This window comes from Hylobates moloch, unplaced genomic scaffold (assembly GCF_009828535.3).
Source record: "Hylobates moloch isolate HMO894 unplaced genomic scaffold, HMol_V3 SCAFFOLD_13, whole genome shotgun sequence".
Lineage (NCBI taxonomy): Eukaryota > Metazoa > Chordata > Mammalia > Primates > Hylobatidae > Hylobates > Hylobates moloch.
In genome coordinates this window covers 8,275,108-8,288,774 of record NW_026652288.1, presented here as the reverse complement: position 1 = coordinate 8,288,774, position 13,667 = coordinate 8,275,108, and the positions used below count along the sequence as shown (strand labels likewise).

The 13,667-nt window shown below is 36.4% G+C and overlaps 1 protein-coding gene across 14 annotated transcripts in view; it reads left to right on the top strand.

Moving 5' to 3' along the window:
- KIDINS220 (kinase D interacting substrate 220) overlaps positions 1 to 13,667 on the top strand; it is a 125,454-nt gene that overhangs the window by 71,940 nt on the left and 39,847 nt on the right. For all 14 annotated transcript variants that reach the window (XM_032172160.1, XM_032172162.2, XM_032172158.1 and 11 more), the window contains exon 22: positions 3,678 to 3,840. In XM_032172160.1, coding sequence (XP_032028051.1) covers positions 3,678 to 3,840 — 163 coding nt within the window. The remainder of the gene's footprint in view (positions 1 to 3,677; positions 3,841 to 13,667) is intronic.

The window sequence follows — 13,667 nt, the reverse complement described above, 5'->3', positions numbered from 1 at the left end:
GATCTTCCCTCACCGTCTCGTATAAAATGACATCTTCTTTGGTATGCCTTGCGTTACCCCTTCCCTGCTTTATTTTACTCAACGACAAAATCACCTCGAAGTCACTACATCGTTTACTTTTTTGTTTGTTTGTTTCTTTGGTTTTTGTCTGTTTCCCCTCAGTAGAAATTAAAATCCACCTGGCAAAGGTTTTCTATCCTTTTTTTTTTTTTTTTTTTTTGAGACAGAGTCTCGCCTTGTCGCCCAGGCTGGAGTGCAGTGGCATGATCTCGGCTCACTGCAACCTCCGCCTCCCAGGTTCAAGCGATTCTCCTGCCCCAGCCTCCCGAGTAGCTGGGATTACAGGCATGTGCCACCACGCCCGGCTAATTTTTGTATTTTTAGTAGAGACAGGGTTTCTCCATGTTGGTCAGGCTGGTCTCGACCTCCTGATTCACCCACCTTGGCCTCCCAAAGTGCTGGGATTACAGGCATGAGCCACTGCGCCCAGCATTCTATCTATCTTTCTTACTGCTGTTTTCTCAGTACCCAGAACAATGTCTAGGACACTTGTTGAATGACTAACAGACCTGAATGAAGTGGGAACTGAGTTTTATATCTGTCTTGAGAAAAGCATCTTAACTGGAGGAAGAACAATTGTGAAGGCTCTGGGGTGGAATTCCAGGAACAGCTGGAGGCCAGTGTGGTTGCACTTTGCAGATCAAAAGAGAATGCTGGGAAGTGATGTTAAAGAACTAGCCACTGGCTGGGCGCACAGGCTCACGCCTCTAATCTCAGCACTTTGGGAGGCCGAGGCAGGTGGATCACCTGAGCTCAGGAGTTCAAGACCAGCCTGGCCAACATGATGAAACCCCGTCTCTACAAAAAATACAAAAATTAGCAGGTGTGGTGGTACATATCTGTAATCCCAGCTACTCAGGAGGCTGAGGCAGGAGAATTGCTTGAACCCAGGAGGCAGAATTTGCAGTGAGCCGAGATTGCGCCACTGCACTCCAGCGTGAGTGACAGAGTGAGACTCCATCTTAAGACAAACAAACAAACAAACAAACAAACAAAACTAGCCCCTGGGTAGTTCACTTTGAGGCTTACAGGCCCCAAATCCATAGGAAGGATTTTGGATTATATTTAGATATTTTCAGACACTCCAAAGAGGACCAAATTAACATCATTTAATAATTGATACTGAGATACACATTTTTAAAATAAGGATGTTTACACATTTCAGAGTAGAAAGAAAATATCTTCCTAAAGCCACCTTTCAAATATAAGAATTTCTCTAATATTAGTCTGACTGTACAGTAGACTAATTGTTAAATCAGAGATATTTGTCTTTTATGTCTCATCAAATATAGCTCTGCCCATGAAAAATTTCTAAGTAAAATTTTCATTTTATAAAAGCCCCTAACGCCATTAGTTTCATTGCCTAAAAGTGCTATGTTGAAAAATAACTTACAGATTTAAATCTGTGTATTTAATGAAATTTAGATTTCTTTTTTTGTGATGTTTTCCATTTCGTTGGGTAACATTAGTTGGAAGTGTGTAGGGAAATATGTTTTATTGGAAAGGATAGAATTTGAAGGCAAAAGACTTGGGTTTGAGTCCTAGGCATGTTGCTTAGCCTCTTGAATCCCCAATTCCCATGTATGCAAAAGTGTATGTTACCCGCCGAACACCATGCAAATAGTTGTTGCTATTAGGAAAGTCATTCAATAGAGAGATTAATATCAGAAAAGAATTTGAGGTTTTAGTAGATAAATATTGATAAGTAGTTGAGTGGTTGCCTAATTAAAAATTGTGCTTTATCGAGTGTACTTTATTTCAAATTTGTTTTATTGGATTATTTTGGAAGATAAGATTAAAAAATTATCTTAGACATATTTGTTGTTCAGAATTTTCTTTTGATATTGCTTTATTTTTTAGCTAATTATAGGCTAGATATATTCTTAGGATAGAATATTTATTTTTATTCACTCATTATAGGTTAGATATATTCTTAGGATAGAGTATTTATTTTTATTCACTCATACTTTTTTTTTTTTTGAGATAGTCCCTGTCCTCCAGGCTAGAGTGTGGTGGTGTGATCTTGGCTCATTGTAACCTCCACCTCCCAGGTTCAAGTGATTCTCCTGCCTCAGCCTCTCGAGTAGCTGGGACTACAGGCGCCTGCCACCACTCTCGGCTAATTTTTGTATTTTCAGTAGAGGCAGGGTTTCACCATGTTGGCCAGGCTGGTCTTGAACTCCTGACCTCAAATGATCCTCCCACCTCTGCCTCCCAAAGTGCTGGGATTACAGGTGTGAGCCACCGCGCCCGGCCTATTCGCTCACACTTTTAAAATAGTTTTCCAGTTCTCTCTGTCTACCGGTTCCTTCATGACTTTGCATGCATGCATGGTGCATTTGCTGTTCCTTTTGTCTGAATGTCCTCACTCTGCTTCCCTTGTCTCTGCCAGCCCGTGCCTTCCCACCAGACTAACTTGGGTTCATCCTTCATCGCTTAGTTCTAGTGGTTGGTTACATCCTTTTTTTTTTTGTCTTTTTCTTTTTAGTAGTTATATTCTTAAGGAAACCTTCCCTTAACTGCCGCTTCTAGATTTGGTGCTCATTTTCTCTTTTCACACAGCACTGTGTGTGTATCTCCATCCTAGCCATATCTCCATCAGATGCTCACATCTCACCTTCCAGGGAAAAGGAATCCAGCCATGAAAATATAATTTCTGTGTATGAGCAGATTTGCTGAGGAAGTGAGGGCCTGGTGATATAGAAAGAACTGGATTGGGGCTTATATGTCTATATCTATATGTATATCTATATCTATCTATATATCTATATCTGTATATCTATTAGTAGTAGGGAAAGGAATAACTCATATTGGAACTAAAACAAATAGGTATCTTAGTCTACGTACAAACAAAATTGATAATGATGAAGTAAAATTGACAACGTTTGAAAATTTAACAACAGTTATCAGCAGCTCAGAATTTCTACCAAATCATGGTGAAACATGATACAGTGAACCAAGGCATCCGTTCTGAAAGTTTGAGGATTGCAACTGTCTACATGTACACAAGCCTAGTGGTAGAACAGCAAATCAGAGTCCTCAGAAAATCCCAGCAATAGACAGGGTTGTTTTAAAATACATAAATAATAAATATTAGAAACACTACAACTCAGTTGGTTACTTGCATAGACCACCCTTAGTATGTGAAAATGAAAGCCTGTGGGATTGCCCATTCATCTATAATACGAGAATGGACTGGCATATTTGGATCTGTTTATAGTCCATCAATAGGATCTCAGCAGATGGCACTTTAGAAGATTGGGGTCCATTGTGGGTGAATGGATGTTCTGCTCAATGATTGTGGGTGGCATTGAACTGTGTGACAGTTCTGAAAGATGTTTGCCTGCATGTATGTGGTCAAAGAAGTATATCTCACCAGTGGCAAATCAAACAACCAAAAAATTGCTTTAGAATTAAAATTGTGTTTAAGCCCTAAAAGCTTTACTTAATGCAGCTCTTTGGATTTTAGAAGCCATGGCAGTACTAGATTTGAATTTGTAGTATAAATTAAATGGTAAATTTTAGAAATTTAAAATATTTGTGGATATACTAAATGTTTTACTTAACATACTGTTACACATCTATTAATTTTAAAATGTTTCTGTATTTTTTAAAAGGGCGATTACTGAGAGCCAATCAGATAAGTTTCAACTGGGACAGGCTTGCTAGCTGGATCAACCTTACTGAGCAGTGGCCATACCGGACCTCATGGCTCATATTATATTTGGAAGAGACTGAAGGTATTCCAGATCAAATGACATTAAAAACCATCTACGAAAGGTACCTTTTTTGATCTCTTTGTATTTTACTTTATTTTAGGTTGAGTTAAAAAAAAATGCATATAAAGCAGGCAATACAAAATAATATGTATAAAATGTATACTTCTGGATTTAATCATTCTTATTAATTCCATTATAATTTTGGAGTTGTATTAGCACAGGTGTATATTCTGTCATGTAAAATCTATGGCTTTATTTGGACATACTTTTCCTTTTTCAGATATATAAAGTTTATTTAAAAATTTTCTAAATTTTTTAGAAACAGGATCTCTCTCTATCACCCAGGTTGGAGCACAGTGGCACAATCATAGCTCACTGTAGCCTCAAACTCCTGGACTCAAGTCATCCTCCCGTCTCAGCCTCCCAAGTAGCTGGGACTGTAGGCACGCACCAAGATGCCTGGCTCTTTCTTTTTATTTTTTGTATAGGCAGGGACTTGCAGTGTTGCCCAGGCTGGTCTTAAACTCCTGGGCTCAAGCATTTCTCCTGTCTTGGCCTCCCAAAGTGCTGAGATTACAGGTGTGAACCACTGTGCCCAGCCTTAGTGTATAGTTTATATATTAAAACTTCTAAGATTTCAGATAACTTTTATTTCCTTAGAGTATTGTCAGTATATGGTTTTCCTATCTTTCTAGTACCTATTTTTTATGTACACATTTAATGTTTTCTAAGTAAATAACTGGTTTTAGAATTATAGATGTTGTTTTATTAGTCCACAGATTTGAGCTCTTCTAGGTTTTGCTGTTTAATTTATGTGAAAGTAGTTTAGTGGTTTAAACCTGTAGGCTGTATCAAGTAGGTGTTCCAGTAGATGCAGTGATATATAATTACTGTCTGCCTATTGAGAAGTGGTACTGAATTGCATCTGGTCTTTGAGGTTTTACAAATCATCTTATTGTGAGATGCATGATTCGTTTTTCTCTTGGTTTTGTAGTACAATATTTTATTGTACATACAAGGTTTTATTTTGTGAATAAACGTTTGTATTATAATACAGGTGCTGTATAATTATGAATGCTTGTTAAGCGGTTAAAACTTAACTTTTAAAAAGATTTAAGTGCTTCATAATAATTCATAGCAATATAATGAGGTTTATTTTTCGCATGTTATATTTATACATAAAGCCCTATTTAATGTAAACAGGTAATCCCTTGACACTCTCATCTATCCTCGAGATTGTTGTTGTTATCATTTGTGTGTAAATAAAAATGTGTCATAAAAAAGAATAAGCCTTCGTTTAGGAACTGTGGAGCGATGGCTTAAGAAACAGTAGTGGAAGGAATTTGTGGCTGCTTTAGATTCTTAGACCCTGTCTGAATTGGTATTGTTTAGGAGTAGTATATTACTCCAGGAATGTATTTCTAGATTTCAAGAAATTTGTAAACTTGGGCACAGGAGAACTAGTTGTCTCACATGGGTCCTTACTTAAGGAGGTCGAGTCACTTAGTGTTCCTGACCTCCTTCCTTCACGTCAGGTACTTTGCTAGGTGCCTTATGTATTCTTGAAGCTTTGGAAAGTGCAGAGGTGTTAGGTGGGGATAGAATGAGGGATGTGAACTTTGCTTTGCCATTAAACCAACTCATTACTTTAAACTTCGGCATTTGGCAGGCTTGCCATCTATGACTGGGCTGGATTTGGGGTGATTTTGAGATGCTTTTCTTCTCTTTCTGGTGAAATAAGTATATTTAAGTCTTAAATGCCTGTAACTACTTACAAAGAATATTTTGTAGCTAGTCTAAGGAAGAGAAAAACTATAGTAAGCAATCGTTGATAATTAGTATGAATTGACTTAAAATAATTATATATAATAAGGATTTGGAATGAAAAACTATAGGAAGACACTTTGATCAACATATTGAAAAGCCAGATATTAAAATATGTGAGAATAATCTAGATGATTATGTTTCTAGTTAACTGTAGTTGAGTTCTTTGATGCTATTGCTTGTCATTTGAATAAGAGAAAGTTTTATTTACAGCCGACAAAAAGCAGCAGTATGTAATTGATATTCATTTGTTGTATTAAAGAAATCTGATTTGGTAAAAACAATCAGAAAATAATATTTTTAATGCTAGTAGTAAAATTTATTTTTTTAATCCATAAAAAGCCTCATTTATTTTTATAGCAATTTGATGACACATCTGCTGGCTTTATTCAGGTGAAAAAGAAAATGTTGGTTCTTGGTGTTTGGTGAAATTGTGTTGTTAAATTATTTTCTAAATTGTTCAACTTTTAACAAATGACATTTGATACTAGCACTGGAAAGCAATTTCAGCGAATTAAATAGACCCCTCTGCAAACCACGGGAACATTAAGATGACACACTGTTCATTCAAGATGGTTTTAATTGGTACAATTATTGTAATTTTCTTGCAATTATGTGTTGAGCTGAAAGCTTTTGTCTGGATCATTTGAGAGGTTTTTTTTTAACATTTAGTAAGAAGGGGAGTAAAATAAAAACTAAAAATTTTCTGTCTAGTTTTTATTGCAGCATTTTAGACAACCATTGAAATATTTTGGTCTAAAACTTTATTTCTGGCATTTAAAGCAGAATGATAGTGGTTTTTTAAAAAATGAATTTAAGTAGTTTTCATGAAGGTAGTGCTTTAAATTTCTGTTTTGACACTGCACAGTCAATCTTTTACCCAGGATGATATGGTCAGAATGATTTTGCGATAAGGATAACAACATTCTTTATTTTGGTACTTTATTTTGATGTTTAAAGAACAGTTGAATAAGTTCTAAGGGTGCTTCAGAATAGTAGCCATTTTCCATTTCATTGAAGTAGCAATTTGCTGTACAGACACTATGGACATCTAATTTATGACATTAATAGACCTGTTATTTTTAAATTATTCAAGTAGTGTTATTTCTATACATTATTTAGGGCATTCTCATAATAAAACATCATATTTTATGATAACCCCTCCTGATATTCACCCAAAGCTTTCATAAGCTTCATTTTATCACATCTAGTCATCTCATACCTCTTGTAGCTCTCACTAACCTGCTTGCTCTCTCCATCATTTTCTGGTTGATGATCAGCTCTCCTTCCCTCTCTTCCCTGCCATCATTTGGCCTGGATTATTGCACAAGCTTGTTTCTTTTGCATGTGGACTTAAGTTATGAATGTGGATAGCATGAAAAATTTAACATTTGTTAGTTTAGAGGAAGTTGTTGCTTCATCTCCTTTGTAGTACAAAGTCCATCCTTTGTACTGATAATTTTTCTCTTTAGTTTTTGAGATACTAGCAATATTTATTCCAAAAACTGTTTAATACATGCTATTTTGGTGTTTTTTATATATAGCTTAGAATCTTCATTAAATTCCTTGTTTTTAATATATGACTTATCTGTAGGTATTGGTGTTGTCATCATTCAAAATTTATTAAATTACTGTCTTTTATATAATTATTGTTTCCATCTTTATTCTCAAAACACACTTGCTTTGACTGCGGAGTTTCAATATTTTATCCATATCTTTATCTTTTTAAAGAGAAAGCCTGATCTAGTTATTTGTAAAATTACAAGATAATTCCCCATATAGGAGAGAAAACTAAGCAGGTTTTTACTGAAATAAAGATTGTGTCATCTATAATAGAAATCATATTTTATCTGGACAGAAATAAATGACATTTGTATATTTGCCAAGTTCAGTGTGAAAAGTGAGCCTGCAAACCTTGTATAGAGATACCCATAATCAGATGTAATGTTGACCATTCAATGTGCATTTCTGGCTTTGCATTATTTTTATCCATGTCTTTGTGAAAATTGGACAATTCAGATTTCTAAAGATAAAGGTGAAGGGCATAATTTTTTAGCTTATTTTGATGTATCTGTAAATCATGCCTACTTTCGTTGTTTGGAGAAAACAGTGAAATGCATTAAACTAGACGTGTTTGGCTTTTTTTTAGTTTACCTATTTGTGTATTTTGCTACTTATTTATTTTGTTGTTGTTACTAGACTTCTAGCAACATACAAAGATGTGAGAGAAATTAAGGGGAGAAAGCTTAAAATTCATTCATTTATTCAGAAAACAGTTATTGGACACCTATTATGGACCAGGCACAGTTCCAGGAGCTTGGGTGTATCCATGAACAAAACCAGCAAAGATCCCTGCCCGAGGAGCTCGCCATCTGTCAGAGAGTGATGGGTAATAAACAACATATATAATACATAATTAGCATGTTAAAAGGCAGCAAGTGTGGTGGAAAGGATAAAAGGTAGAAGAGAGTTAAGGAGATGAAGAGTAGTGCAGGTTCTGCATTAAGTAAGGGGATCAGGATTGTCCTCATGGAGAAGGGAAGAGTTGAGGAAGGGTTGAAGGAGGCAAGAGAGTTTTCCAGGCAGGTATCTGAGAAAGCATTTCCAGGCAGAGGGAACAGTTCCGGGCCAGAGAGCACCTGGAATCGATGTTGAAGGAACAGCAACAAGGGAGCTGATGTGGTGAGATGGGGTGCAGTGAAGCGAGTGAGTAGGAGGTGAGGTCGGGTCACCAGTGGGGTTCATGGACCCCTTTTGGAGGACCATGGTAAGGACTTTGGCTTTTACCCTGAGTAAGATGGGGATTCATTGCAGGGTCTTGAAAAATGTGTAGCCATTACCCTGATGCTTCAGGGCCTATTTGCTGTATCAGTGCAGCTTGGCCTGAGTTAGGGAATCTTGTTAATTTAAGGGAGCTTGTTTTGAGACTCTCACGGTGGGAAGGGAATAGGAATGAACCTGGGTGGAAAAATTAAGGTAAATGAAAAGTTCAGAAAGTAATTGGCTATCCCACAGTAAAGATGAAATGATAATAGAGTCGGGCGTGGTGGAGTACACCTGTACTGCTGAGGCTGAGGTGGGAGGATCACTTGAGCCTGGGAGTTGGAGGCTGCAGCGTGCCATGACTGTGCCTATGAATAGCCACCACATTCCAGCCTGGGTGACTAGTGAAACCTTGTCTTTTAAAAATAATGAAAGTTGGGTTATAGAAATAGCACACTGTGGCATTTTCTATGTGAGCTAGGAAGTAAATAAGCTCACCTACAGTCCTGTTGCAGGGTATTGAAAGAAAATTAGTTATTCTAAACATCTGCAAGAATTTATAGGACTAATTTCCCTTTGTGTCTCCCGTCGCAATACTTTCTTATTTCTTAGGATCGTTTTATTCTTTATTTTTTAATGATGGGTTTATAGCCAACTTTTTGTATCATTTAAAAAATTGCCTTCCTTTCCTTTTCTTGCCATGTCTGGCTCTCTGATATATAAACCCCTGGTTGAGAGTGAGTGAAAGGTGATTTGTGTGGCACTGAAGACTGCTAGGTGTAGGAAAGATATCATGGTCAGGAGAGCAACTAATAAGTTGCTTTTAGAATAATAATGATTTTGACTTATAGATAGTATAAAGTGCAAATGATGGTCTGTGCATATCAAATTGGGCTCTAAAGACAAAAGGGTGTAATTGGTCAAAATCTGTATTCAGGCACCAGGTTTCTGCTGGAGTTCGCAGTGTCCTCAGCCTGGCTCCGGCTCCTTCTCCCTCTTACTGTTTACTTTCCACGTGCTCTTCTCTTTGGCCCCTCCCACCTCCTTCTTCTGGTCTCATCTTAAATATTACTGCCTTAGGAAGCCTTTTGTTACCAAGCCCCCGCATCCTTCGAGGCTTTATTAGATAAGTCCTTTATGTACTAGTGTGTTCTTTCATAGCACTGGCCATAGTTACCTTCTTATAAGTGTTTGCATTGCTATTTCTTTAATATTTGTTTCCTGAATGAGACTATACACTTAATGAACTGTAACTTTCTTAAACATTGCTGCATTTTTTTGCTTCTAGACAAGTGATCGGTATTTAGGCAGTAGTGGGTATTTCTGAAAGAATAAAGAAATCTGATGATAACTTTTGGATTGAGGAAGGCATGGATTGGAGAAGTGGTAGAGGAGAAGCCTCACTTTATCTTGAAGAGAATACTGTCCATCCAGATACTTCATTCTTTAGGCTTAAATATGGGTAAAATGTTTATTTTGTTATATACCAGTATATCCCTGGGCCAGACACATAGTAGCTTCTCAGTACACATTGACTGAATGATGACTGTATATTTCACCTAACACTTGGTGGTTTCTTCCTTATGTCAGGTGATGCTAAAATCACAGCAGTGTTTTTGAAGGCATTCCCTGTAACTCTGAGTTCAGCTGCATTTCTAAGGTTGCTTACATTCATAATCCATTTATGAATGCCATGGTCTGGTGGAGTTGCTTTGTGCTTTTTAAAATTTTTATTTCAATAGCTTTTGGAGTACAGTGGTTTTTTGTTGCATGGATGAATTATTTAGTGGTGTAGTCTGAGATTTTAGTGCACCCATTATCCAAGTAGTGTGGATTGTACCTAATATGTAGTTTTTTTGTCCCTAGCTTTCCTCCCATCCTGTCCCTTCTGAGTCTCTAAAGTCTATTATTTTACTCTGTATGTCCTTGCCTACTCATAACTTGGCTCCCACTTATAAGTAAGAACATATGGTTGTTGGTTTTCCACTCTTGTGTTACTTCACTTAGAATAATGGCCTCAAGCTCCATCCACATTGCTGCAAAATGTTATTTTGTTCCTTTTAATGGCTGAGTAGTATTCCATGGTGTATATAAACCACATTTTCTTTATCCACTCCTTAGTCAGTGGGCACTTAGGTTGGTTCCACATCTTTGCAATCGTGAATTGTGCTGCTATAAACATACATGTGCAAGTGTCTTTTTCATATAATGACTTTTTTCCCTTTGGGTAGATACCCAGTAGTGGGCTTGCTGGATCAAATGGTGGATCTACATTTAGCTCTTTGAGGAAATCTCCATATTGTTTTCCATAGAGGTTGTACTAATTTACATTCTGGTGGAGTTGCTTTGGATTGGCTACTTCTAGACAGGTTCTTCTCACTTCAGAGTCTTCTTACAGACTCAGTTTCTTCTTAGAGACTTGTTGTCAGAATTGTTTTTAAAAGGCCATGTACTTAGATGACTCCAGTTTTGTTGTGCTAAACATTTTAATTGTGATCATTTATTAAACAAATATTTATAGAATTTATTATATGCGGGGCACAGTCTAATAAAAGTAGTAGCTAATATATTATGTGAGCCCTCATTCTGTCCCATGCATTGGATTAAGCACTTTACCTAGATTATCACATTTAATGCAGGTTGCATATCCCTAATCTGAAAATCTGAAATCTGAAATGCCCCCAAATCTGAAACTGAGTGCCGACTCACTGGAGCATTTGGGATTTGGGATTTTTGGATTAGGGATGCTCAGCTGGTACTGCCGACACTCCCAAATCTGAAACACTTCTAGTCCCAAGCATTTCAGATAAGGAATACTCAACCTGTACTTCTAACCCTAAGAGGCAGAGAGCAGGAGTTACCTAAGACCTCACAGCTGTAACTGTGTGCTTCCCCAGGCCTGTTTCTGGGGGCCAGGAGCCTGTCCTCTGTAGCTGCCAACTAGGCAGTGGGTCTGAGATAGCAGAAATATAGAACTAAATATTTTAATTTCCAGATAGATTTTAACTTTTCATTGATATATCTATGAGTATTTAGAATAACTTATAAGGTATCAGTGGGAGTGTTACAGCAGACAGAAATTTTTCTGCAGTGTTGAATTTATCTTTTCTATTGAAAAATGTGAACAACTTAGCAACATATAAAATCTCAAATAAATGCTTTATTTAGTTCTAATTGTGTCTAGTAACTGTGCTAGGTTTTGCATGGAAAGCTTTAAAAAATCACTTCTGATATTTAGCACTTAAACATCTGGTACATCTGTTTGTTTAAGCCTTTATACCATTTTTATGTCTACTATGTGGCTATAATATTTTTAGGTAACTTTTTCAATAGGTTTTTTTTTTTCTTTTTTGTTTTTCTTTGAGATGGAGTCTCGCTCTGTCACCCAGGCTGGAGTGCAGTGGCGTGATCTCGGCTCACTGCAAGCTCCGCCTCCCGGGTTCACGCCATTCTCCTGCCTCAGCCTCCTGAGTAACTGGGACTACAGGCGCCCGCCACCACGCCTGGCTAATTTTTTTTGTATTTTTAGTAGAGGCGGGGTTTCACCGTGTTAGCCAGGATGGTCTCAATCTCCTGACCTCGTGATCTACCCACCTTAGCCTCCCAAAATGCTGGGATTACAGGCGTGAGCCACCGTGACCAGCCAATAGGTTTTCTTTTACTTTTGATTTTGAAGGTATTTTCTCAGACTTTACTCTCATAATGCCATTTTCAGTGTTTAATGCAAACGTAGAATGAAGAAAAAATGTTAAGTGTTCCAAAGTCGTGTTTCTAACGTCAACGTGAAAAACTCAGGTATATTAACCCAGGTCTTCATTATCCAAAACCCTTATTATACGAGTTATCTTAAAAGATTTAACATTGAAAAAGTATATACAACATTCCAAAGTTCTACAATGTTTGGAATTGTTGGAAACTAATACTAAAGACAATTTCTTGAAATATATGTTTTAATATGTAAGAAATACATGTTTAATATGTAAAAAAATTATTACTTGTGCAGGTTTACCGTTTATTTTATAATATAGTAAGAGCATTGTGTGTAGTTACGTTTTTCAAACAAGTCTGATTATTAAAGAATTCAATTTACCAAAAAAATTACGTACGCCTTGACAGATCAAGTAGCCAACTTTTTCCAGAAGTTGATTTTTCCAATAAAGGTTTGTGATTTCAGAATTTCAAATCAAAATATTTAAAGACTTTTTAAAATACAAGAATAAACAAAAGTGATTTGTAACAAAAATCCTAGCTAATTCAAATGCTAAGAAAATGTCGAGCTGCTGGTGTAAAACCATGCTGCAGAAGTGGCTCCTGTTAGCAATATTCAAAAAGTCCACAAGATGGGAGCATTTCACTACAAACATTATTAGCACGTTCGGCCAAAAATAAGATGTAATACATTTTGCTTTCCCCTTTCGTAGAAAAATAAGTGAGAGTTTAATTAAAGGTTGAATTTCCTTTTTTGTTGTTGTTTAAAAAAAAAAAAGGCTTCAGGACATTTTTTAGCACTGAGAATCACGATCATAGGCAAATGAATGGGTATCTATTCATATGACGTAGTTTTTAAGTGTTGTACTACTTTTGTCTCCTCAAATTAGTTTAAATTAACTTTTGGGAAAATAGTGACTATGAAAAAAGAGGAGCGTAAAGAAATCGATCTGCTTACAAATTTGCATTTAGATATAAAAATATTAAATCCTAAACATTGTAGAACTTCGATTCTATACTTTTTAAACATTAAATCTTTTAAGAGAACTTGTATAATAAAGATTTTGCTTTAATCTGCAACATATTCATAGATCTACTTTGAGTTCAGAGCCTCCTTTCTCTATGCCTGTCATTCAGTTTTATTACCGAACATTTGCATTCTATATATGATTAATGTAATACACTTCTAGATTTCTTAAAGGCGACAATTGCATGGACAATTCATCACTTGGTAGCAACTTATGATATTACTAGTGGTGCCTAAAACAGCTGTGAAAATTTGATCTCATGTACTTTTGTTGGAACATTTTAAAATATCAAGTATAAACTCTTGATGCCAAAAAGCAGGCTTTGCTTTTTAATGATAGACACTATTTTCACATGGAGTCAGTTATGAATTATTTTGCCTCTCTTACCACTTTACTAAAGTCTTCTCTCATTACCCTAGCTGAAAGTATTGCTTTGTCACCTGAATTACTAATATCTGATTACTTGCATGGTCATAACTGAGTAGATATCATGCAGTAATACACTGTTTTTTAGACTCGTACTCCCAGTGGAAGCTTTTTTCCAAATCTTATGCAAAAGTCCAAT